Here is a 24,467-nt window from a genome sequence, read left to right as displayed (position 1 = left end):
GGCGGCAATCATGGCTGCGTGGCCCATAATCTTGGCCATTTTTGTTCTTCACTTCGGCGTAGAATTTCTCGAGTAATCTGTTCAGTTCAGCTGGTAGCCTACGAGCAGGCTCACGTTGGAGCACAAGAGCGAGCAGCATCGCAACGAGTGTGAAATCGAGCGGCGAAGCCGCGAGACAAGAAAGTGAGCCCGCTCTGATATCTGCAAATTTTTTATTTCCATCCCGGAAACCACAGAAAAATCAATTAATTTTCACCGGAAGTATGAACTTTGGCAGCTCAGATTTCTCGGGAAAATTGTAAATCTTTTTCATAACAACATGTAGGCGCGATATCCGTTGTTGATAAAGTTTTGCCGAAGAAAAACTGTCAAAGTTTATGTCTACTAAGGACACACACTTGATTCCAAGTGAGTTTTTCTTTTTTGCAATCTGGTCTTTGACGATGCTGGTAAACGGGCAAACGCCTTCGTATTGTTTTGTTGCCCGCTTGCAATCACGTACGTTTGTAATATTTAACCCTTCCCATGTGCAGTCAGCAACACGACAAGTACGTCTTGATTCATTAACATATTTTCAGCTGTTATTTCCTGCTGCAGACTCCTTCCTGCCAGATTGCTTTGCTCTTCGCCACTCGTGCATGTGACTTAAATGTGAGCCTGCTCGCAGGCTATTCACTGGTTCGTGTTCCTCGATTTCCAGAGCTGTGCTCTTTCCTTCGCACACGTCTTCCACTCACTTAACCAAAGCGACGTTCTTTAGCTGGTGTTGATATTTTTTCGCACCATTTTGCAGGTCTTCTCTATTGTATCGTCAGTGGCCAGAGTAAACCTTTCTTGATTTAATGTAGCCATTTTTTCACATGCGAGAAAACGTTTTTCAAAGTTTCCACACAAAATTTTTGTCATCATTTTACGGGATATCATTGGCTTAGAAAATTTCCTATTGACTTTCAACCAATCATAATCAAGAATTTTGACGTATAATTTGCCCTGGTTTTACACTTGCATTGGTGTTACACTTGAACTGTACTGTTCTCAGCCAATCAGAATCAAGTAATTTTCTCATGTATATTATTAATTGCATAACTATAATGCTGGTCATTATTATTGAGGAAATTGCTTCTTAAATGCCCTTCTTGAATACTAACAGCTGAGGTTCCCCGCTGTAACCTCACCTATTGTGCATTACCCTAGAGAATTCCAGACAGCTGGATTCCACTGTGATTAGTTCAACATTCTATTAGGGGAGGTATTGCTAGGTTCCAAACTAAAAGACTGGATTTGTTGACATACCTGTAGAGGTACCATTGCCACTGTCTGGCTCAGGCTCAAAGATTGGCTCAAAAATTCCAAACTCATTTACTTTTCCCAGGGATAGTCTGAAAACAATCAAACAATCAAAACTAGTTCCTAAACTAGTGACTAGCATTACCAATAAAAATTATTACCATTTGATGCATTTTTTCCTTCCTTTTTAATGGCCGACAGACAAACATGTGACGTGGAAGTAACTGCCAACAAATAATGGTCTGCTCGTGTATAGTACCGTCTAATGCGCTTTGCTGCAAATAATATTCTGCTTGTGCGTATTCGTAACCATGCTCTTGCGTGAAAAATGGCAGATCGCTACCCTGAGCTGATAGAGAGTGATTTAAATATAAAAACAAACTTGGTGATCAAATGGTAAAACTATTTTTGGCTATCGCAAAATATAGTGATTTGTCAATGCCTCCCAGATAACAATATTTTGCTCAACCTTGCACAATAATTGTTAAATATTGGTTAATCAATGTTTTTTAATATTGTAACTACTAATTTATGGTTGGCCATTCGTTTCAAAATTACGACAGGGTATACCCGGGTTTTTCTGCCGTGTATACGTGTTTACATACGTTACGCATGGGCTTTAAGTCCATATATACGACCGTTTAGATCGTGTATATACGCATTTTTAAAGGGCCACATATTTGGGTAAATTCAAGCGCGGGGATATGCGAAATAAATGCCTAAATATACTCGTCCTACAAGGACCCATATATACGCGTGCTAAAATGCGCGTATATGCGGGTCTCGTAAATTTGGGTTGTATATGCCAGCACGAAATGTGCCTTTTTAAATGAATGGCTGTTCGTGTATGATAGCAATGAAAATTACTTAAACTAAACATCGTCAATATGGCGGCAGTGGTGAAATAGCTTGTCCTGGTTTGTCTGCTATTTAATGTTTGTTACTGCAGTTCCCCCAGTAACTGAACTTCTAGAAACAGTTATGCGTCTTTTGAATGACTGTTCAAGATTTAATTCTCACGCTAATCGTACCATGGCAGAGAACTTGATCGTTCGTCGTGAAGTTGCTGTGGATTCTGTTCACCGTTTAGGACAGAGGTGCCCAAGCAAATGCTGAGAGAATTCTAGCTCTTAAATTGCTGGTGAGACAAATTCAATACTTACTACATAGATGGGAAATGTTTGCAGTTCAGTTTTGAACTTGAGTAATCTCAAACTACACAAAGCATAAGCAGTGGAAAACATTTTTGTAGAGAAAAATTTGTATTTGGGTCAACTTTTAATCCTGGGTTAGCGTTAACCGGCTTTCGAACAACCCGGCCCTGATGATTCGAGAAATAAGACTGACGTGGGTTTTCCAATTCTGGTATCAATATCATGCGAAATAGAAATATCTATGTTCAGCGTCAGCGTGTAAGGGAAAGTTTTTTTCGACCTGACCCAGCAGGGTCTGATTTGAGGTGGTTCAATACCATCACAAGGCGTCAGGGACCTAATTCCCCCTGGCACATTGATGGACTATACTACCTTATCAGTTGGAGGTTTGTAATACATGGTGGTTTTGACAGGGCTTTAGACTTTAAGTTGTGCAACAAACAATTCTGCTGCGACTGGGCTCGCTCTGTTCTTAGCTGCTGTGCAAAGTTATGGATTGCCCTCTAGAGTGTGTTCAGATGAAGGGGTTGAAAATTTAGAGGTAGGAAGAGCTATGCTATGGCACAGGGGATTTAATAGGGGAAGCAAAATTGCTGGGTTGTCTGTACACAACCAGTGAATTGAGCATCTCTGGAGAGAGGTCTTTATTGAAGTCGGTCAGTTCTACATACTACTACACTCTGTTCTACCAGATGGAAGAAAATGGCATCCTGGAATCGACCAGCATAATCGATCTGTCCTGTTTGTATTACATAGTTCTTTCCAGAATTAACAACCAGTTAAATCTCCTAGTTGAGGCATGGAATAACCATACTGTACGCACAACCAATATGGGTGAACGCAGTGATTTTACAAGATATATGTAATACCGGAAATACTAGCTGTCAGGGACACATTTGATGATAACACCCAACCAGATGAATTATCTGGTGAAGACCTAATAGGACTTACACTAAAATCACATTGTTTCCTAAAACTCCCCTTGAGGTATTGATATATCATAGGCTGGACGACCCACTCTTCCATTAGAAGCTGATGCAGTTGGCAAAGCCCTAATGGGAGTACACTGAGGTGCATGAAACTGCTCTTAATGCAAACATTTCCCATCTAAGTAGTAAATATTGCATTTGTCTCACCAGCGATTCTAGAGGCCGTATCCTCTCAGCATTCGCCTTGGTACCTCTGTCCAATGAGTCAACTAAAGGATTAGCCTGCGTAGCTTGGCCGTTTAGCAATTTTTTAAGCAATTTGAGTGCGAGCGCAGAAAGCGACAAAGCCGCGAAAACGAGCAGGAACCCAGCAGGCTCCTCGTGGCTACGCCGCATTTGGCGCTCGTTATCGCGGCTTCGCCGCTTTCTTAGCAAGTTCAAATTGCCTAAAAACCGCCAAACTACGCAGGCCACTAAACGATGAACAGAGTAATCCACAGCAACTTCACGACGATTAGCGTTAGGATAAAATATTGAACAGTCATTCAAAACACGCATAACTGTTTCTAGAAGTTCATTCACTGGAGAGCTGCAGTAACAAACATTAAATAGCAGATAGACCAAGACAAGGCATTTTACCACTGCCGCCATATTGACGATTCCTAGTTAAAGTAATTTTCATTGCTATCATACACGAACAGCCATTCTCTTAAAAGGCACATTTCGTGCTGGCATATAAAACGTAATTTACGAGACTCTCATATACGCGCATTTTAGCACGCGTATATATGGGTCCTTGTAGGACGCGTATATTTGGGCATTTATTTCGCATATCGCCGCGCTTTAATTTACGCAAATATGTGGCCCATTAAAAATGTGTATATAAGCGATCTAAATGGTCGTATACATGGGCTTGAAGCCCATACGTAACGTATGTAAACAATTATACGCGGCAGAAAAACCCGCGTATAGTAATTTTGAAACGAATGGCCAACCATACTAATTTGCATCCATGTTTTAAAAATCTAGAACAGTAATTATTAGCATACCACCCAATTTTCTTTTAAGCATCACCAATAACAGCAACATTAAAATATGCATTACGTGTTGTAACTACAGTCATAGACAAAAGTCTTGGGATAAATTTGATCTTTTGGCGCTTTTGCGCACATGCCAGACGCGAGTCCAACTTCACCTGCCTAACCTCTACCACACCCCTCAAGACTAGTACTTGCAATTTCTCCTGAGTTTTAACATTGTATTGGGTGGGGAGGGGGAACAGCAATGTGTTTTTAAAACTAAAAAATAGATAATTTGTTAAATCACATAAGTGTTCCAGGGACTTTTGTTCTCGATTGTAGGTACAATCATTAGTTTGTTATTAAGTGGGAAACTTAAGGTCTGTGTGAATTTGGACTGCCTCCTGCATAACATAAGAAACAACAAGACCACAATGAATATAGGACCCATTTTTCCACTGCTAAAAGACAGAAACTTGCCACAAAAATGATGCATGCATACAGATAGTACTGGCTCCCTGGGCCCAAATGTCTTACAACTAACTTTACCTACACCGTGAACTTACCCAGGGTTAGGTCTTTGCCAAAGGGCATCTGGGTGTTCCTTAAGATCAACATCAGAGCCAAATGTAGATTTTACCAGATGACTATTTTCCTCACTCTGAGCATCCAGTCCCTGAATATCATCTTCACTGCTAACAGAGGCTGAGAGCACTTGGGAAGAAGGATTGTCTCTAATGGAATTAAACAGCTCTGTAAGATACCTGGAGTACACTTGACTTTTTAGGAAACTTGGAAAAAACACCTGAAATATAATGACAATATAACTAAGTTAAAGATACAATATTGTAGCATATCCCACCCATTGAATGATAAAAACAGGGTGATGCCACAAAGGGGATTTGAGTTGCAGAGCATGGAACTAAATAAAACTTTTATTGTCTTGCAACGTTTCTTCTCGGGGACATCTCACATAAGGGAATACTAAAATATGGTTCAGTAGCTACTCATGAACTCCGTTTGGCAACCTACAGTAAGGGACACCTCCAACTCCGTAAGAGGGTACTGAGTTGGAAATACTTAGTTTTGATCTAAGCCACGAACACACATCAACACTAAAATATGTACCAGTAACCTCTAACAAGGGGCCACTAATCCCACATAATTATGTAAGAAGATACTGAGTTATGGTCCAAATCATTTGAAACCTCACATTAAATGTGTTACCTCCTCAAGAAGACAAAGGACATGTTCCATGGGATAAGTGAAGCATTCAGGTAGAGGTCCACCTTCACGACAAATACTATTCTCTATCTCAATCCTTGTGACATCATCCACACCAAGAGGGACACTTGCTTGCATGGAAAAATACCTATGATGGGTTAAAAAACCACTTGAAATAACTGCTACTAACACTCATCTAGCATGAAACTATGTAATCTTATTTACCAACAAGATATGGCATTTACTTCAAGTGAAAAAACCACCAATGTTGTAGACTTTTGAATTAGCATGGAACAGATGGATGAGGGCAGTCACTTGTAGTATTGCTGCTGGTCTAATATTTGAACTTGTCATTTCTTTGATCCTGAACATCCTTTGACTGCCCAAGAACTGAGACTTATGAGTCATATGAAACAACAGTCACGTAATTAGGAAAACTTCCTTTGTCTCAGGAAGCCAGACAGGTAGTTAAGAATGCAAATCAGTGTAAAGGAAATGCATTCTCCCAAACAACCAACAAGTACACACTGGAAAATCCAGAGAAAATCAAACCACATTACTTACAACATGATCAATATTAACAGCACTATGTACACATCCAATTTTCCAACATCTACAGGAAGGATCTGGGGTGGATCTAGGGGGGTTCAGGAGGTTCAGTCAAACCCCCTAAATTAAACTAACTAGTGAGACAATCTCAGATAGTGTAGAGTGCAATTGATAGCTCTAGGACTGTAGTCACACAGGTCCTCGCCCCTGCTCAGTTTACTACCGGTTTGTATTTACCTCGGTAGTCAGCTAGGGCTTCTCCCCTTGCAGAATATAAATGGACACAAACCTTGATAAGATGTTATCTTAGCAGTGTGTATGTTTCATGTGTGCATTTTCATTCAAGGTCCAAAAATTACTTGTGATGACAGCTTTTGAATTTTACTGTGATATTTTACATTGATTTTTGTTCGTTTTAAATTCAATAATGCATTAAAGTAGCAAACATGAAAACTTCACTTTTCACGCCAATGTTTGTAACTTGATACTTTTGTTTTCCTCGCAAAGGTATACTAGTTGTACCTATTGGTAAGTGCCAACAAGTGAACTGAGTTAGTAAACAAGAGTCGGTTGAATTTTGTAATATTTATTTGGGCTCCTTCTAGTATAACAGGTGTTGAAATCAATTTCTCTTAGTTAATGTTTCAAATTATTGCTGTAATTGAACACAATATTGTTTATTTTTCAACTCAGTGAGTGAACAAAACACTAAACACTTTTTTTGTATTCTTAAAAATCATACTTGTTATACTTCCAGTATAACAATTGTTAAAATCAATTTCTTTTCCCTCGTTCGGCAATTATGTTGGTAAGTACTTAAGTAATTTGCCTACCATTGTGCTTTTTGAGGTGTATACATCTTGGATTTGTTGTGATTGAATCATACAATTGTTAAAGCTGAACAAGACCCAAGTTGTTTTCTGGAATGAATTCGAGTGTCGTTTATTTGATTCAAGGTAATGCTCAGGATTTGTTCGCCATCTGTTCAACGAATTATTTCGGTAAGTAGTTTGTCTGACATTCTGCTTTTTGAAGGTGAATGTAAATAAGTTAGTAAAGGATCAATGAGGTGCATGTCACTTCCATTTGATGCGTTTTCACAGAGTCCTATCTAATGAATTCGAGTGTTGTTTATTTGATTCAGGGTAACGCTCAGGATTTGTTCGCCATCCGTTCGACGAATTATTTCAGTAAGTAGTTTGTCTGACATCCTCCTTTTTTAAGGTGAATGTAAATAAGTTAGTAAAGGATCAATGGGGTGCATGTCACTTCCATTTAACACATTTTCACAGAGTCCTATCTAATTCCTACTGAGCCATCATAAACGTAATTGTCACCTCACCTCACCTATCTTCTTCGCGATCCATTGTGCTTAAGGCTGCACTACTCTTCTTCCACTTGCTCCCGTCCTTAGCCAGAGCTTTCACTTTTTCCCAGGACTTCCAGCCCGCCATTGCCCTCTCTTTCTCCACAGTGCGGCGCCAGGTTGTTTTGGGGCGGCCGACTTTCCTTTTGCCTGTAGGTGTCCAGGTGAGTGCTGTGGCACAGTGATGCTCTCTGGGCATCCTAAGAACGTGTCCTAAAAACCTCCATCTCCTTTTCTTTACTACCATACTCATCTTCGTACATTCTGTTCTTTCGTTAAGCTCATCAATTGATACTATGTAAGGCTAGAATATGCCCAGGCTTCTTTTGAGGCACTGGTATTGGAAGGAGTCTAGTTTTCTATTGTCTTGGACATTGGTCTTCCATGTCTCACTTCCATACAAAAGGACTGACTCCTATTGTACTGCTTTGAGCTCCATATTCTCCTTAGCTTTCTGAACGCTGCTTTGGCCTTACTCAACCTACTATCCATATCTTTGTCACAACCTCCCTCTGTGCTTACAACAGCTCCTAGATAGGTGAAATCCTTGGTTCCTTTGATGGTGTTGCCATTTTGGAACTTGATTGGCTCTGTGTTCTTGCAGTTTTGCCTCATGACTTGGGTTTTGGTCTTACTGACGTTTAAACCTTCTCTCTGGGCAGCTTCTGTGAGCTTGTCTGTCTTCCTTTGCATCTGATGTTGGGTGGTGGAGATCAGAGCAATATCATCGGCGAAGTCAAGATCTTCTAGTTGGTCCATGAACCTCCATCTTATTCTGATGTTGGCTTGCTTGGTTGTCTCGAACATTATCCAGTCAATGGCAAGGAGAAACAGGAACCCAGACATCATGCACCCTTGCTTGACACCTGTTTCGACTTTAAACCACTCAGATGTGTGGCCTCCATCCAGAACTGCACACTCACTATCTTGGTATAGAAGTTGGACTACTCTTATGATCTTTTCTGGTATGCCACATGTCCTCATGATGTCCCAGAGGCTTGGTCAGTGCAACGAGTCAAAGGTTTTCTTGAAGTCAATGAAATTAACAATTACGGGGCCCTCCCACTCACACGACTGCTCGATAATGTTGCGCAAGATGAATATTTGTTCTGTGGTGCTTCCTCCTTGTCGGAATCCTGCTTGCTCTGCTCTTAGCCTCTTATCAGTTCCATTCTTCAAGTGCTCAATGAGGATCTTACCCATGAGCCTTTGACTCTACTTCGAGCCTGATTGACTACAAAGTTCTCACAATGCACGATGAAGGAAAACAAAGGTCATCAGGATCCTAACACGCCACAATAAGTTGAGCAATGGTTGAACGAAAACCTGGTTTCTAAACTTGTCAATGGAAAATGCGCTTCTTCGAATTAAATATAATGAAAAATTAATGTAGGCAAACAAAGTGAAAAATACTCAATGAAAATGTACACAAACAAAGTCAAAATATTCAGGTTTAAGTAAACATCTTAGCTTGCCGAAAAGTCAAAGGCTTGAAGTAGAGTTTGGATTGTTCAGAACAATCTTCACTTTGCTGAAACTTAAACAAAAGGAACTTGCACTAAACTCGACTAAAGTTTGCAGTTAATTTGAAACTGCACATGTCATCTTACATATGCATGGCCGTGCGTTCATTTCGTTCATGATGGCTCAATAGATATCAGATGGTACTAGCATGCGCTATGTTATAATAAAGATTACGCTACAATCATGGACAAAAGTCTTGGGACAAATTTGCACTTGTGGCGCTTTTTCACATGCACCAAACAAACAGTCACGCGTGAATTCAACTACACTTGCTTAGCCCCTCCCCCCACCCCACCTACAATGTTGGACATTCTTCCAGAGTTTCAACATTGTATGGGGTGGGGGGGTAGAAACGAATTTTGAAAAGGATAACAGTGCTTTTTCAAACTCCGTTTTTAAAACACAGATAATTCATGCAATGACGCAAGTGTCCCAAGGAATTTTGTCCACCATTGTCTGAATTTCGCGTATATGCGCATCTCGTGGGAAAATTCACAACTGGGGTGTTTTACAGGCCTATGTGTTATTGGAACACAACTATATGAACATCTCAGATTAAAATGACATTTCTAAGAACTGTTTTACGGCTTTTCAGAATTTTTTGTTTCTGGTCCCACAGGTAAAGGAGTTGATTTCGGAAGAAATAAAAGGCCTTGTACAGTGTATGTAATCTCAGTGATCATGGCGTCGCTTGATTTGCAAACTCAGTGAATGGTGTACATCATAACGTACAGTCAAGCTGACACATCAAAGTTTCCAACAAGAGAGAGCTTTATTCAAGCCATCATAGAAGCGTGGAAGTTCTATGGCATTAATATACTGCACTGGGTAGTATGCATAGAGGCTCATGCTAATTTACACTCTGAAAGCAGTGACGATCTTAACTATTATCATTTCCACATGGCTGTGAAATGAGAAAAGAGAGGTCGGTGGCTACAGGTCAAGAAGTACTTGAACGAAAAATTCACATTCAAGTCCATTTCAGTGATCACCATAACGGTTACTATAGCGCATATAAGAACGTCACCAAAGAAGATACTGAGGCACTACACTCTCTGGGGCACCCTGACTTGACCATGGTACCTAAAACATAGGCAGCTATGGCAGGAAAAAAGCGAAAGGGGAAAGAAGTTTCTGCTGGGATAAAGAGGAAATGAGACGAAGAACGATTGACTGTCTATGACGTCTCTAAAATCATCCAAGCGAAATTGATCACCAGCAGGCTACAGTTGGTTTGCCTCGCGACGGCTCAAGAATGAGAAGGGAAGCTGTGTTTCATGCAGTTCATGGCTAATCATTGCCATAAAGCTGTGGACAAAGCCCTAGCTTTAGTGAAAGAATTTTCTACTGCTGAATCACTGATGGCACGTTCTAAGAAAACAAGAGTGCAACTCTTAGAAGAAGCCAAAGATGGCGAATGTGTTATGAGGTGTGCAGGACAATGCTTGGAGGCAGCTCTCTAGGTTCTGGCAAACCAAGAAATTATGCCATTGGTTCTTTGTGGAGCCGTGTACGAGGCCCTCTCCAAGGGACGAGGAAAATTCTGCAATATTTACGTCCACGGAAACTCAAACTGTGGTAAGAGCTTTATTCTCTTGCCACTGAAAGTTATTTTCAACACATTTTCGAATTGAGCCATGGGCTCTTTCGCCTGGATAAGGGCAGAGCAAACCGAAGTAATTTTCTTAAATGGCTTTAGGTAGGACCCTGGGCCGATCTTTTGGAGGCGCTTGAAGGAGATGTAGTTCACTTCCCAGCCCCTAAAACGTTTTGTCAAAGGGATTTACAGGAAAAAACCATTTAAACTGTAGAAAAACACTGAAAAGTGACATTTTATTTTCTAACTCAAATTCAGACAATCATGGACAAAAATCTTGGGACATATTTGCACTTGTGGCACTTTTTCAGATGCGCCAAACAAACAGTCACGCATTGATTCAACTACACTTGCTCAGCCCCTCCCCCTACCCCATCTACAATGTTGGACATTTCAACATTGTATGGGGTGGGGGGGGGGGGGGCAGAAAAGAATTTTGAAAAGGATAACAGTGCTTTTTCAAACTCCGTTTTTAAAACACAGATAATTCATGCAATGATGCAAGTGTCCCAAGGAATTTTGTCCACCATTGTAGTCCTTGGAAACCTTTCTTGAGTTGTTATTTGGAAAAGTAGGAGGAAAGTTCATTTTGTAGTGCCATTTTGACTGTCATAATTTGCCCATATCTATGCCTGGGTTTTACAAAGACTGCCTGGATGTATGGTCCACTCTCACAGGGAAGGAAATGTGTTCTTATGAAGATATAATGAATCAACTTGTGTGGAATAATAAATACGCTCTGAGTGATGATAAATCTTTGTATCATGTCTTCTTTTGCAATACATGTGGGATAAGTAAAGTCGGAAATTTGCTTTCTAAAGATAATATCTTTCTAGGAAGTGAAAAAATCGTTAATGCAAAACTAACTCCAAGTCAATATTTCCTCTTAATGGGAGTGGTCAGTGCCATACGGAATGAATGGCGTTCCACAATTAAGGGAAAAAGTGTTCATGTTGAACCGCATCCTTTCATTGAAAATTTGTTTCAAGTGCCAATAAGGGGCCAGATGTTTGATCTTTCAAGCATCTCCTCCAAAACACTTTATAGAGAGTTCCCATAAAGAAATTCCTCTGACCCCTCAAGCTAAATTAAAAGATGAGTACCCTAACCTCTCTCTCGACTGGAAAGAAATCTATTCATTAGCCTTCAATGTTACTTTGAACACAAAGTTGAGAGTATTTCAATATAAATTGCTAAACGGTTTTATTTTTACAAATAATAAACTATTAAATTCAAGACTGTAGATTTGCCATTTTGTACCCTCTGTCCCTCGAGCATTTACTATTTTTCTGTAAGACAACTGAGATCTTCTGGAAAGAGGTGTTATCATGGCTGGCCATCCATAAAAACAAAGTAGTAGATTTTTCACTCATAGATGTTTTGTTTGGTAAATTTGATATTGATAAAGACTTTATAGCAATTAACCACATTCTTTTCCTTGCAAAGTTTTATATCTGTAGGTGTAAGCTTGATAATACAAAACCATCTGTAGACGTTTTTAAGGCTAAATTGAAAGCCACTCTTCACATAAAATTTTTGATTGCCAAAAGAAATGGTAAACTTGTACAACATTACAAAAAGTTGGATTCCTTTATTCCGGTATTAGTATAAGCAACTCCCCTTTCTTTTTTACCATTAGCATAATAGTAAATAATAATGTATCATGTCACGCAAATTCAAAGCCTGTTTTTACACTTTGTGTAATAAGCAGGTTTTATTAAAATGGTTTGTTCTTTTTCCGTGCTCTCCTTAGTATTACATCCTGTAGTGTAATTGCAACGTTAGTATTGTAAGTGATGTTTAGCATTGTGAGCAATGTTTCTATTAGTAGCAGAGCTGGTGCACGAGTGGAGCCCCAGACCTTAGAAAATTTGGTAACCCATCAATCTCAAAAATTTTGGTTGTCATGTGACTGTCTGTACGTACGTTCATCTGTCTGTATGCCAAGCCCCATTCCTTAATGAGTGAGACAATCTGAGATAGTGCAGACTGCAATTGATAGCTCTGCCATGAGTCCCATAAATACTCATCCCTGCTCGGTTCACTTCCGGTTTGTATCTACCTTGGTAGTCTGCTAGGGCTTTTCCCCTTAGCAGTGAGTACGTTTCAAGGTTCTATTCTCATTCAAGGTCTGAAAATTACGTACAAGTACTGTTTGCCACGACAGCTTTTAAATATTACTCAATAATACGTTGAACAAACGTGACAATTTAGCTCTTTGCGCCAATTTTGTAACTTGATACTTTTATGTTCCTCGCAAAGGTATGTAACATGAAACTCTTGGTTTCTCCAAAACACACAGAAGATGAGCTTGTTTTTGGGGATAAGTGAAAGAAAGTTAAATATCTGACCAAGAAATGGAAGAGAAACAATTTTGTTTTTTCTCAAAACGCAAATTTTCTTATCACAGATGAACAAGAACTAATTTAAAATTACCAGATAGTCACGGAATACCACTTTCTTTTTCTGTTGCCACCTTTGTTGTTAACAATAAAGCAATTCAAAATTAACACACAACAATATCGATTGATACCACTGGGAATCGTTTCAATGAGAAGTATTGAAGGTAAACAGCGGTACTTGGCCAATATTATCCTGCATCAATGAACGAGTCTCCTCAAAGACTGATTAAACTAATTTGCGCTTTCATTAGGTGCCATGGCGTCTGCAGCAATATTTGAGCACTTTCCTGGTTTCTTTTGTCACAAATTTACAATTTGCAGAATATTTAAGCCACTAACTCACGAACTTTTTGGTCTCTCTTACAAATGCAGTTAAGGCAAGAAATAAATAAGCCGCTGATGAGAAACTTCACATTTTCCTTCTTTATTTAAACCCTGACAAACATTCTATTGTAGTTTGAAAACAGCAGATGATATTTGTTGAACCAACCTGTGGGTAATTCTAAAAGATACATTAAACTTTTGCACTAAAAAGGGACAAGTGGCACTACCTAGTACCTGACATTACATGACACAAAAAAAACGTGTGGAAACCTAGTATATAACACTTGCGATGCTAGAATGCATGCCTCTTACATGTTGGGTTCTACCATAAGGAAAACTACTCAACATTTGTGTGCTATCCCGTATGCAATGTATCCTCCACCTAATGTATAGAAGACACAAACGCTAACTAATCTGCGCATGCTTTTAGAGCAAATTGGTTTTGTACTTAAGAGAATAGTACCAAAAGGAGAGCAAGGGGTTACTTGAAACAAATATATAGCTTTGCGATGTTGACTACTGAGTAGTTATAACACATTTTACGTAGGGTACACGTGCACCTTTCCCAGCTCAACCACACCATTTCCTTGTCTCTAGACTGACTAATTAATTAATTGAAATTAATTAAACAAAGATTAAAGTTAACACCTTAGTGCATTAGTTCCTAAGCGACAGGCAGCCCCCAAAACCATCCCAATAGTGCATTCTGCACTAAAAATGAGAGTTAAGCACCATTACCATAGGTACATCTTTGATATTAGACATCCATGCTATGATTAATTGACAGCTGTCAAAAAAAGGTATCTGCTTACCGGTACAACGTGACCATATCGCAGGCTCAGGTCAAGAGCTAATCGAAGTCGTGTGTTTTTTGAAGTTGACTGTTGACCAAATACTGGGTTTTTGATTGGATCGTGGGCTCAAGCCAGGTTTTTACTCTGGGGGAGAGGGAGGGAGTACATGCAAAGGCAAAATTTTGGCGCAAATTAAACCCTGATGTGTTCTTCCGACATTTTCCTTGCACAATCGTCTCTTGGAAAGTCCCTTATATATTGTGAATGTAATTTCTACAAACTTGGGTACACTTATTAGGTATGGTTTGTTAAAATGTAACTAGATTAAGAAAAAATAGTGAAATCACACGCTGAACAATCACAATTGATCATTTTTTGAGTTTCTGATCCAGGGGGAAAAAAATCCTCTTTTCATTCATGATTAATTATTGTAATCAGGAGCTCCACTTTTAGGCTTGGCTAAATCTATATATTATATTATGTAGTGTTAGTAGTGAGTGTTGTAAGTATTGTTACTACTGTAGGTAGCATTGGTTTTGAAAGTAACATTCGTATTGTAAGAAATATAACAATGTAAGAAATGTCAGTAATGTTAGTATTAAAGGAAGGAATGATCATCGCAGTAAATTTTCCAATTTAAGCAATTGAAAAGAAGAAGCCTGAAAAAATCAGGGCTTCAAAGGGATTCAAACCCATGACCTCCGCAATACTGGTGCGATGCTCTACCAACTGAGCTATGAAGCCACACATTGGGAGTGAGGTCAATTAGTTGAGTTCATATCTTCCTGTGAGGAGAGAAGTGATATGAAGTATATATGAAATAATTCATATTTGAACTGCGGTTGTAGATGAAAGCAAAGAATGATCATCGCAGTAAATTTTCCAATTTAAGCAATTGGAAAGAATTCTTTAAAAGCTTGTTTGTTCCTCCTCAAAGTCACATTTTCATTGATTTCGACATTTCTGTTCGTATTTCCACAGTCTAAATCCATATTTGAAAACACCTTCCCCCCCCACAAAAAAAAATTCAGATCATAGTTTCAGTTCCCTGCATTGTAATATCGTGTAAAACAACAAGGAACAACTCAGTGACAATATGCAGTAACCTTAGATTTGTCAGCATCGCCATACATGGACTGGTGGAAGCAGCACTTCGCCACTGAAACGAGCCAGCTCTGGCTAGTTCCACCGCAAGTTAACGTTTTTGCTGGTTTCAGTGATTTCTGTCGGATTTCCACAATTTAAATCCTCATTCAAAAACACCTTTCCTCCAAAAAAGATATATACGTTCATACATTCAATTCCCGTCATCGTAACCTGGCGTGCAACAACACCAAATGATGATCGTTTCTCTGCCATATTACCAAAGCAGTGCTCAGCTGATGTTAGAAAGTAAAGCAAAGGTAAAGTGTACCAAACTCACTCTATACCCTCGTGTCTAGGTGACTTTGACTTTAATGAGACATTATAACATGCGGACTTGGTCCCAGAATGTGGGAAATCCATCTCAATTTTAAAAATTTTCATGAGGGAGATGCCCCAGGCCCCCCACCAGGTCTGCCTTCAAAGGTTGGTATCTCAAACCCTATTCTCTAAATCCTCTATTTGCCCCAGAGGATTATGCATCATGCAAGCTATCACTTAAAAGTAAAACATAAAATGTGACTGTTGTAAAATGCGGATCCTTTGGGGGTGGAATCAATAGAAACACTCACTTGTCATAAATGATCATAGCATCATCCAGAGCATGTTGTGCATTGTACTGGCCAGTCTCCATTTGTGATTTTAAATGAAACTGAAAATTATCTGCAGTCAACCAGAACTCCAGCATATGTCGAATCCCTTCTTGCTCCAGGAACTGTCAATTGAAGTAACAAAGATGATTAAAATGATTTTAAAAGTGGCAAGTCAAGGCACTGCTACCTTTACCAAAGGGACACCTCCATTCGGGTGACTGGAACACCGTCAATGAAGCTTGATATGATTGGAGTACAAAAATCACAAGTGACAACAGCCTTAAAAATGTGACCTTTTTAATACATGTAAGTACATGTACTGTGCATCAAAAAATGATATAACCAGGCTTGAAGAGGTCAAATAATTGCCTGCTTTATCTTCCAAAGTCAAAGTGGCAAAGGTGGTTTGAGTTCGTTTCAGCAGTTTGTTTGAAAAGAATACATAGCCTGAGACGTTGTGACATTTTGGCTTCAGTCTTGGACAACCTTGTACAAACCTGCACTTTCAGTATAGCCTGCGTAGCAAGCGTTCGCATACAAAGAGCTTTTCCACATTCTGACTCACATAAATTGGAGTGAGAGCAAACATTTGACGAAGTAAGAGGGGGGTGTGGGGCAAGAGAGGGAACACTTGCCCGCAAGCCCCTTGATTTTGAAAAACGCCTACTGGGTTTCACCGTTGAGTCCATTTATTGATTGACAAGTTTGTCACTGAGCTAAAATCATAATAGTGCTACATGTATGTACATACTCATTTGGAGGGCAATAAGTCAGATGTTTGGCTTAAGACCAGCTTTTCCTGTGGAGTCACTCTAACCGTTCATTAGTCATTTAATTCTTTTGCTGCTAAAAAGTATTTAACTGTTGAATTATAGAACTGTGTGGAAATTGGAAGCCTTCATTTGAAAATTGTCAGCCCTAGTAAATTTGCTTTTGCAGAGTATACAACAACCAGTCGCCAGCTTCTAAAATTCGGTCTCACATTACCTGGACACAAAAAATGACTCAGTAAAGCTAAGTGAGGTTGTCAAATGAGACTATCAAAGATTGGTTCTCCTTCCCTGGTTCCTGTTAAGATCAATAATTAAAACAGCAGCTGAAAGACTTTCGCTGAATCCAGCGCGTAATAGAGCCACCAAGTATTTGCCCTCTTAAATATGGTGTCTTCTGGGTAAAATTGAAGACGTACCATCCACGTCAAGTCTAATAAATCACAAACCTTCTTCCACATCATTGTGCAAGTCACACTCAAGTTATTCCTGGAATCATTCAAGTGAACCTTATACACTTGTCAATCCAGATGACCATGCTGCACCAATCAGGAGCCCTGTTTGTGGGCGAACGGGTTTCTCAAAATCGAGGGGTTTGCAGGCAAGTATTCCCACTCTCACCCCCACCACCCCCTGCTTTGTTGAGTGTTTGCTCTCACTCCAATTTACGTGCCACCCTAATTTATGTGCAGGCAGAATGCGGAAAAGCTCTTCCTAAGGGAACCCTTGCTACGCAGGCCATTTTCAGTATTACATGTATCATTGGGTCTTTTACTGAAGTGTCTCTGTCGCCATTGAAGATAAATTTACACAGAACTTCAAGCTCATAACCAGCACCCTTATTAACCCACTGACTCCAGTACCATCTGTAACTGCCCGAGTGAAAAACCCCTCCTATTTCCCGTGCTGCCCGTAACTGCCCGAAAAAAAGCATGTGGGGACAATTGTCTTTCCTACCCTCCCTGAAAACCTTTTGGCTTTCTTATTGTTCTATTGTTCTCGAGGACAAATAAACCAATGAGAATCGACTTACTGAGCATATTTCTATAGAACTTAAGGGGTCCTAGAAAGATGGTTTTTCATCTTAAAATTGTGTGCTTGAAAAGTACAGGACTGGTAATCATGGTGCATTGCGGACCAAATCTACCAACTTCCAAGGTCTTTTTTTCGTTCCTAACATGTAGAAATTACTACTTTGGGACTTAAAATAGAAAGGAAAAATACCTAAAGTCCAGGAAGCTGCTTTAAATCCACGATCTGTATTCAAAAGTTTTTTTGAAAGTGCTCCGATTGTCATGTTTTCGTGGCAGTTGAAGGAAGAAAAAATTCTTCACCAGAAAGGTTTGTACACATCAATCATTTGATAATCATCACTTTTACAAGCTGTTGTTTAATACCTCAGTGATAACCCTGAACGTTTCATTGAAAGCAATACTCAGAATTCATGGAATCGTTACTTGGTAAGTATGTCAATGCAAGGTACATGGTGTGATGCACTAATTATACAAGCAGTTGCAGAATCACTAAATATACAAATTTATATTGTAGAATCTCGCATAAATATTGGACTGGTGACTTTGATAGAGCCACATCATACATAATGGCAGCAAACAGGAGCAGTTTATAAATTATACAGCTCATGTAATATAAATGAAGTATGTTATGTATCAACAGTACCAAATAGCTCTTACTTGGGAAATGAGCACCATTGAATGGCTATTGTGATTTCAGTTTCACAGAGCAAAATGTTCTTTCTGGACAAGAACATACAGTTAGTAGAAAAAGAAAACACATCTGAAGAACATTGCAATAAGCACCACAAGCGGTGAAAATGATAAACGCAAATCCAAGACTCATGAGCAGTAAAAAATGGAATTCTTACATGAACTACTACAGAAATACCAGAAAGACTAGTAAAAAGAGACTGAATTATAAATATAACAATGATAAGCAAAATTTAACCACTAAAGAGAATGAAAACACTGAATGTCAGAAAGCAAGAATCAGGGCTTGAAATTAAAAAAAAATGTTTATTTGCCATTTTGCAAAAGTTGTGAAAAGTCAGTTGCAAGTTCAAAAATTTAAGCCCCAAATAAACATAAATTGATTGTTAAAAATCACAATATTGAAAATCACATTAATATTAAAAATGGTTAACAAGGCTCTGACTTTATTATTTCAACAGCTGTTAGTCATTTCAAATGGATCATGAATGTATAAACTTACAGCATGCACGTAACCTTAAACGAACATGAAAGATTGTTCACTGTTCACTTGATCTACAAACATTTAACCCCATACAAAACTAAATGAAATTTGCATTCAAATTTAAAGATATCCACGACTTCAAGAACAGATACAATCCTGGAACTTATCCCATCTTAATTGGATAAAAACAAACTTGCAACTCCTGGAAAATTAGCTGCATGGGGACCCGTTGATACATACATTTCCCAATTCTTTACCTTAGACGATACACTGATACACTTTCTTTACACATGTTCTGTTAAGCTCTATCTATGGCTTCAAATCGGGGTAGCATAATCAGCTAAAACTGTTGAGGTACATCGTTATGAAATCTGTAAATCTTTGCAACAACAAACACGCTTGACATGAGTGACCTACCATGTTTGTTTTGCGAGCGGACCGAACAGCAAAATATGTGCCAGCGATACATATTTATATAGAAACCACTGAAATGGCATCTGATTGAACAAGTCAAAGGTAAATTAGGCAGTATTTTGCCCACAGATGTTCAAATTTCCCTAACAACTAGGACACAAAACAATTAAAATTTTTATATATCTGCTTTTAATTTTTGGTAAGAGTTGCAACTGAGGAGCAAAAGGAAAATAGGTAGTCGCAAATGCGACCGTATTGGTTGCAATGTCAAGCCCTGAAGAAAGAAAAAAACAAAACATGGCTGCCTTAAAGTGCCACTGAAACGAAATTTTTGTATGTGAGATATTTGCTTAGTAATAAAGTTTCAACCTTACTTGGAAACACTGCAAACTTTTTTTTCGCATACGGTAAGCGAAAACTGCTTTTTCAGCCGTTCAAAGTTGGCTGGTTAAGCCCAAAATTGGCGGCCATTTTGGCACGGCCAAAACAGCCTAGTGACGTCACTGGTTGTATTACTCTCATGCCGCGCTGAAAATTTAGAGTGATTATGGGAGAAGAGATTACTGTTCGAAACCCCCCAAAAAACATCTTAAGGACATCTCAGAGCTGTAAAGCAGATAATAACAGTAGCCTTAGACATGAAGAGGTGGAGAGTCGATCCTGGGGCTTTCCAGTCTATTTAATTGGATATTTGCAGAATATTTTATGTAAGCAAGCGAACGAGTGGGAGTTCTTAGCTCGCAAAATGATCGGGACTCTTGGTGAAATGGCCAGCACTCAATTAAACAATATCTACACTCATAAAGTAAAACAAGACATGAAAACAAGAGAAAGCGGCTTTCGAAAATATTATCCGGACTGCTGCTGCTCAAATCGCAGCAACAACGCTTCGAGTTTTTGAGTCGTTTCGCTTCGAGGAAACCGGACACTTTGTGAGTTTTTCACAGCGAACGAGATTGTGCCACAGTGACCTTTAGTCCAGTTGTATCTGCTACATCCTACAAGTTATCACAACAGCAACAATTTAAGAAACCCTCTTCTTTTATATGAGGGAGCGAATTTAAACTATAAAGGTAAACTAAGCTGCCATGACCCTACAGGTATGTTTTCAGGAAACGAGAGAAAGCGTGACAATGTCGGCGGCGAAAGGTCATATATGCAAATTAGTTCAAATTCTGTTTAATAAACCTTCGAAAGGAGTGTAAACTAATGACGTTTTAACGAATTGTTTTGAACTTGGATACTATTAAATGAAGATCATAGACATGAGTATGTGCTAAAGAACTCAAAGTAATCCATCGGCCCTGAAATATTGCAATTGGGAGATACGTGCAAAAGAGAAGCGAAATTCCCGCTTTGTTTACACTGATACGTATGCGGCGATAAAGCAAACCCTGCTGCGGATCACAATTTTCAAAGATACATTTTGTCTACCACAAGAACTCCCACTTATTAGTATCATAAAAAGATGCCCTCTGTGTGTAAAGAAGTACTCGACTCAAAGCTTGTGGACTGTTAATGGTGGTTAATAACTTCGTGATTGTGCGGATGGTTGATGCGCTTACGGCTTTTAATGCAGTAAAGTTCCTGAGGATATATTCGAACCTTGTTAATAGACCTTAGATAAACGTGAGAATCCAAATTTCAGAACCAGGCTGAAAACAGACGACGAAATATCGTGTTTAGGCTTCAGGACGTGAAATAAAATTTGCCACACTCATCTTCGAAATCTCCAATCGAGTACTCAAGATGTTCGAGAAGTATACTGAGCTGTTCTAATCTGTAGCATTTATTTTGATGAATCTACACTCTCTGGCGCCCTCCAACGTTTATGATGTGTATTACCTGTCAAGGCTGGACAGAAATTACAAGGTAGAAAACTAGTAGATATCGACAATATGAAGAATAAACTTGAACAAATCAAGTGAAAACAAGAGAGAATCTATACCGCTTCTTGCGTGAATACAACCAGTGACGTCACAAGGTCCTTAACTCGGTTCCAGAGCCCGGACACAGTTTTGCTCCAAAAAGTCGATTTCAACAGCTAAAAAAAGCACTTTCCGTTAAGATTTGACAGAAATAAAGCTCATCATTACTTTAAGCACGTTTGAAACTATAGATTGGGATAATAAAAGAGAATACGAAAATTTCGTTTCAGTGGCACTTTAATAGCCGCAAGGTTCCATAACACTGCGTCCCAGGGCCCATTATATATTTGTAGTTGCTGTGACCAGCTGTGATATAAACACAATGCTTTCGCAGCTGCTAAAATAAGAAAATCAAACCCTGCTGCTGAAAAAATATCTTTTAAAAATAAAAAGTGTCAACAATCAAGAGTGGCTGCATAGAACATGTCATAATTAATTACTTAGTAAAGAATAAAGTTCCACAACAAAATAAACCATCAGCGCTTATAGATATCCTTGAAATAATCCAGCATAAGTTTCCCCAAACTGAGAGTTCTCACAAATTCAGGTATGGCTAAGTATTAGCCCATTGAACTGCCATCTGTAAAGATATTCTTTTCCATTCCATTGCAGCAGACACAAGTACCCATTGGGTACCTATTTTTTAGTTTGCAATACTTGACCTGGATGGCCACCTCTATAAGGTTACACTATTCCTGGTTCCAAATATGTCCCCTGAATGGAGGTTCTATTGAATGTCCCTGACTACATGTAAATTACCTTATCTCGTGTTGCCTGTGGTATCAACCTTTATGTAAATATATGTTAGTTATATACAGTATACACGAGAAGAAGTTACTGACCTCCATGAAGTAAAACATAGCATTTTGATTGTACAAAATGTCAGACAAGAATACTTTTCCACTTGTCAAGATGTCAATTTGATGCTTACAATAAAATGAACTGGAAAGAAATGCAGGGAAATACCTATGGGAAGAACACAAAAAAAACACTGTGTTTATCTTGATAGCATTAACTTTTTCAGGTTTACTGGGAATGAAACTGCACACTCTAAAGACAAAAAGAGAGACTAATGAAGCAGTGGAGCTTGGCTTATCAGGCTCACAGAGACAAAAAACTGCAAATATGTCAACTTACATCCTTTCCATTACATCATATGCAAACACCTGTGCTGGCTGAAAGGAATCTGGACAAATCCTTCCATCTTCACTACAGATATTGACTGTTAAAAAAATGATAAAATCAACTTAAATCTTATCAGGATTGAGTTTGAGTATGTCAAGTAGTTTCAAACTTTCACATACTATGAACATTTTTTAGTGACCCATACTAAGTTTTACTGTTTGTAGATGATTATTAATCAATTTTAGTTGTTCCACTTACTTTCAACCTGACGTCGGATGGATTCCTCCAGCCCGATTGGTTTTGATGCCTCTAATGAGATATACTTGCTATAAATACTGACAGCATCTATAACTATACTTCTTGTCCTTCTTCCGCAAAACCCATGTTGTTCATTTTCAAAGTCTGGTGTCAGGTCAAAAGTAACTTTTGATGATCGAATTCCTATTTGTCTCCGACCAGTATCATTATTGATGTAATTTGTAGTACCTTGAATGCTTTCTCCCTCTGCCTGGTTACTCAAGTTCATTTGATTTAAACCATCAAGTAAACCACTACAGTAACTGAAACGTGCCTCTTGATTGCTAGAGTGGTTCAAATTACTAGAAATGGAAGTGTTATCACTAGAAGTTCGTTTATGTCCACAATGATCACATACATCTTTGTTTGATGAGGTGGGGTTGATTATATGTCCACAATTGTTGCATAGCAACAAAACTTCACTGCTATTCTTTTCCATAGGAATTGATGAAGTAAAACTCTCTGGCTCATAACTAGTGAAGTCACCAAACTCGTTATTGTCACCATCTAAAATACATGACTGATCTGCAACTTCACTTGGACTACCACAAGTGTTAGGTTGATTTAAAGAATCCCCCATGCTACACAAAAGCAAAGAATTTGGCAAGGCAGTCACATCTCCATCTGGAATGGCACTAGCAGTCTCACCTTTCGAAGATTTTAACCTTGACATAGAGTTAATTCTTAAGCGACTTATAGTTGAAAGTCTAAACGTTTCTGCTGTCAGCCAAAAGTTTAATAGATTTGTAGCATTTTGTTTTTGCATATACTCCATAAAATAAGGTAAAACACTGTCATCCATTAGGACTTCTACCAGGGTCTTGGACAATTGCGATTTTCTCCGAAATGTTGCTACACACTGAAATAAAAAAGGACAATAAAATTACTTTAAGTATTGTACAAAGTAAGTAACACCCTTCAGTTTCAATAACATTGATTTATAAAAGAGGAAAAAACAATTTGAACTGCTGTAGATCAAATTCTGCACTATAATGGTACACCAAATGTATATTGTACCTTGGCAGACTTTTTCCGTGAAACGCTTGCAAATAACTTTCTGCATTCTTGAACTGTGGAGAGAGAAAAACCTATGTGGTCACTACTTGGAAATTCATTTAATGCCGACAGTATAAGCAAAAGCATGGTTAACAGAAATCGAATTCACCATTCCAAATCAACATCATAGATGGATTTTTTGGTTTCAGCAAATTGAAGTATTTTTTGAAGTTTGATGCGATTCTGTATTTTTCAGTGGTGGGGAGGGAAGGGGAAAAGCAATAGCCTCTTCCAGACGTTCAGTCAGTTGGGGCACTGGGCAAAAAACGTTGCACAAAAAAGAATAAAAAAAAGTGTGGCAAGAGGAAGCGAAAGAACGCCTGTGGGCAAACTTAAAGTGCACCTAACCCCCCAATTTTTTTTTCGCTAAAACAAATCCCTTGTTATTCGAAGCATTTGGGTGAAAAAATTTTTGAATTTGGTTGAATCCTCGATTTTCTACGCCCTTTCAAAGTTGTGCTTGAAGTGTTGTGCGACCGCGTTTTAGGGAGTCTGGGGCAGTGGTTGCTGATGATGTCTACCCAGGGACTAAACACAATGGCGTCTCAGTCAGATCTCTGTATTTGCTTGAGAAAGTGGAGAACAAAACTAATTGTTCCAATATATTTTGGGACTAAAACGTCCACGTTTAGTTTCAGAATCATTTCTCTTCTGTCACTGGAGTCAGAGTTAAGTTCTGATTTGGAAGACTCCAAAATAAACTTCGATCGAGCACGACAACAACTTCGACAACTGTGAAGTCACTGCTTACAGCTTTGAGAACA

General features: G+C 38.8%; 1 protein-coding gene across 5 annotated transcripts in view; it reads right to left on the bottom strand.

Annotated features, from left to right (window-relative positions):
* LOC110065452 (A-kinase anchor protein 10, mitochondrial-like) overlaps positions 1-24,467 on the bottom strand; it is a 98,618-nt gene that overhangs the window by 27,377 nt on the left and 46,774 nt on the right. For 4 of the 5 annotated variants that reach the window (XM_020772588.2, XM_089279223.1, XM_089279222.1 and 1 more), the window contains 9 exons: positions 23,665-23,717; positions 22,609-23,506; positions 22,363-22,447; positions 22,068-22,191; positions 21,246-21,341; positions 15,885-16,027; positions 5,617-5,761; positions 4,956-5,194; positions 1,294-1,379 (listed from right to left, as the gene is read on the bottom strand). In XM_020772588.2, coding sequence (XP_020628247.2) covers positions 1,294-1,379; positions 4,956-5,194; positions 5,617-5,761; positions 15,885-16,027; positions 21,246-21,341; positions 22,068-22,191; positions 22,363-22,447; positions 22,609-23,506; positions 23,665-23,717 — 1,869 coding nt within the window. The remainder of the gene's footprint in view (positions 1-1,293; positions 1,380-4,955; positions 5,195-5,616; positions 5,762-15,884; positions 16,028-21,245; positions 21,342-22,067; positions 22,192-22,362; positions 22,448-22,608; positions 23,507-23,664; positions 23,718-24,467) is intronic. The other variant, XM_089279224.1, reaches the window with a different exon arrangement.

The sequence above is a fragment of the Orbicella faveolata genome, unplaced genomic scaffold (assembly GCF_042242905.1).
Source record: "Orbicella faveolata isolate gen_17 unplaced genomic scaffold, um_ofav_v1 contig_47, whole genome shotgun sequence".
Lineage (NCBI taxonomy): Eukaryota > Metazoa > Cnidaria > Anthozoa > Scleractinia > Merulinidae > Orbicella > Orbicella faveolata.
This window is presented reverse-complemented; position numbering and strand designations above follow the sequence as displayed.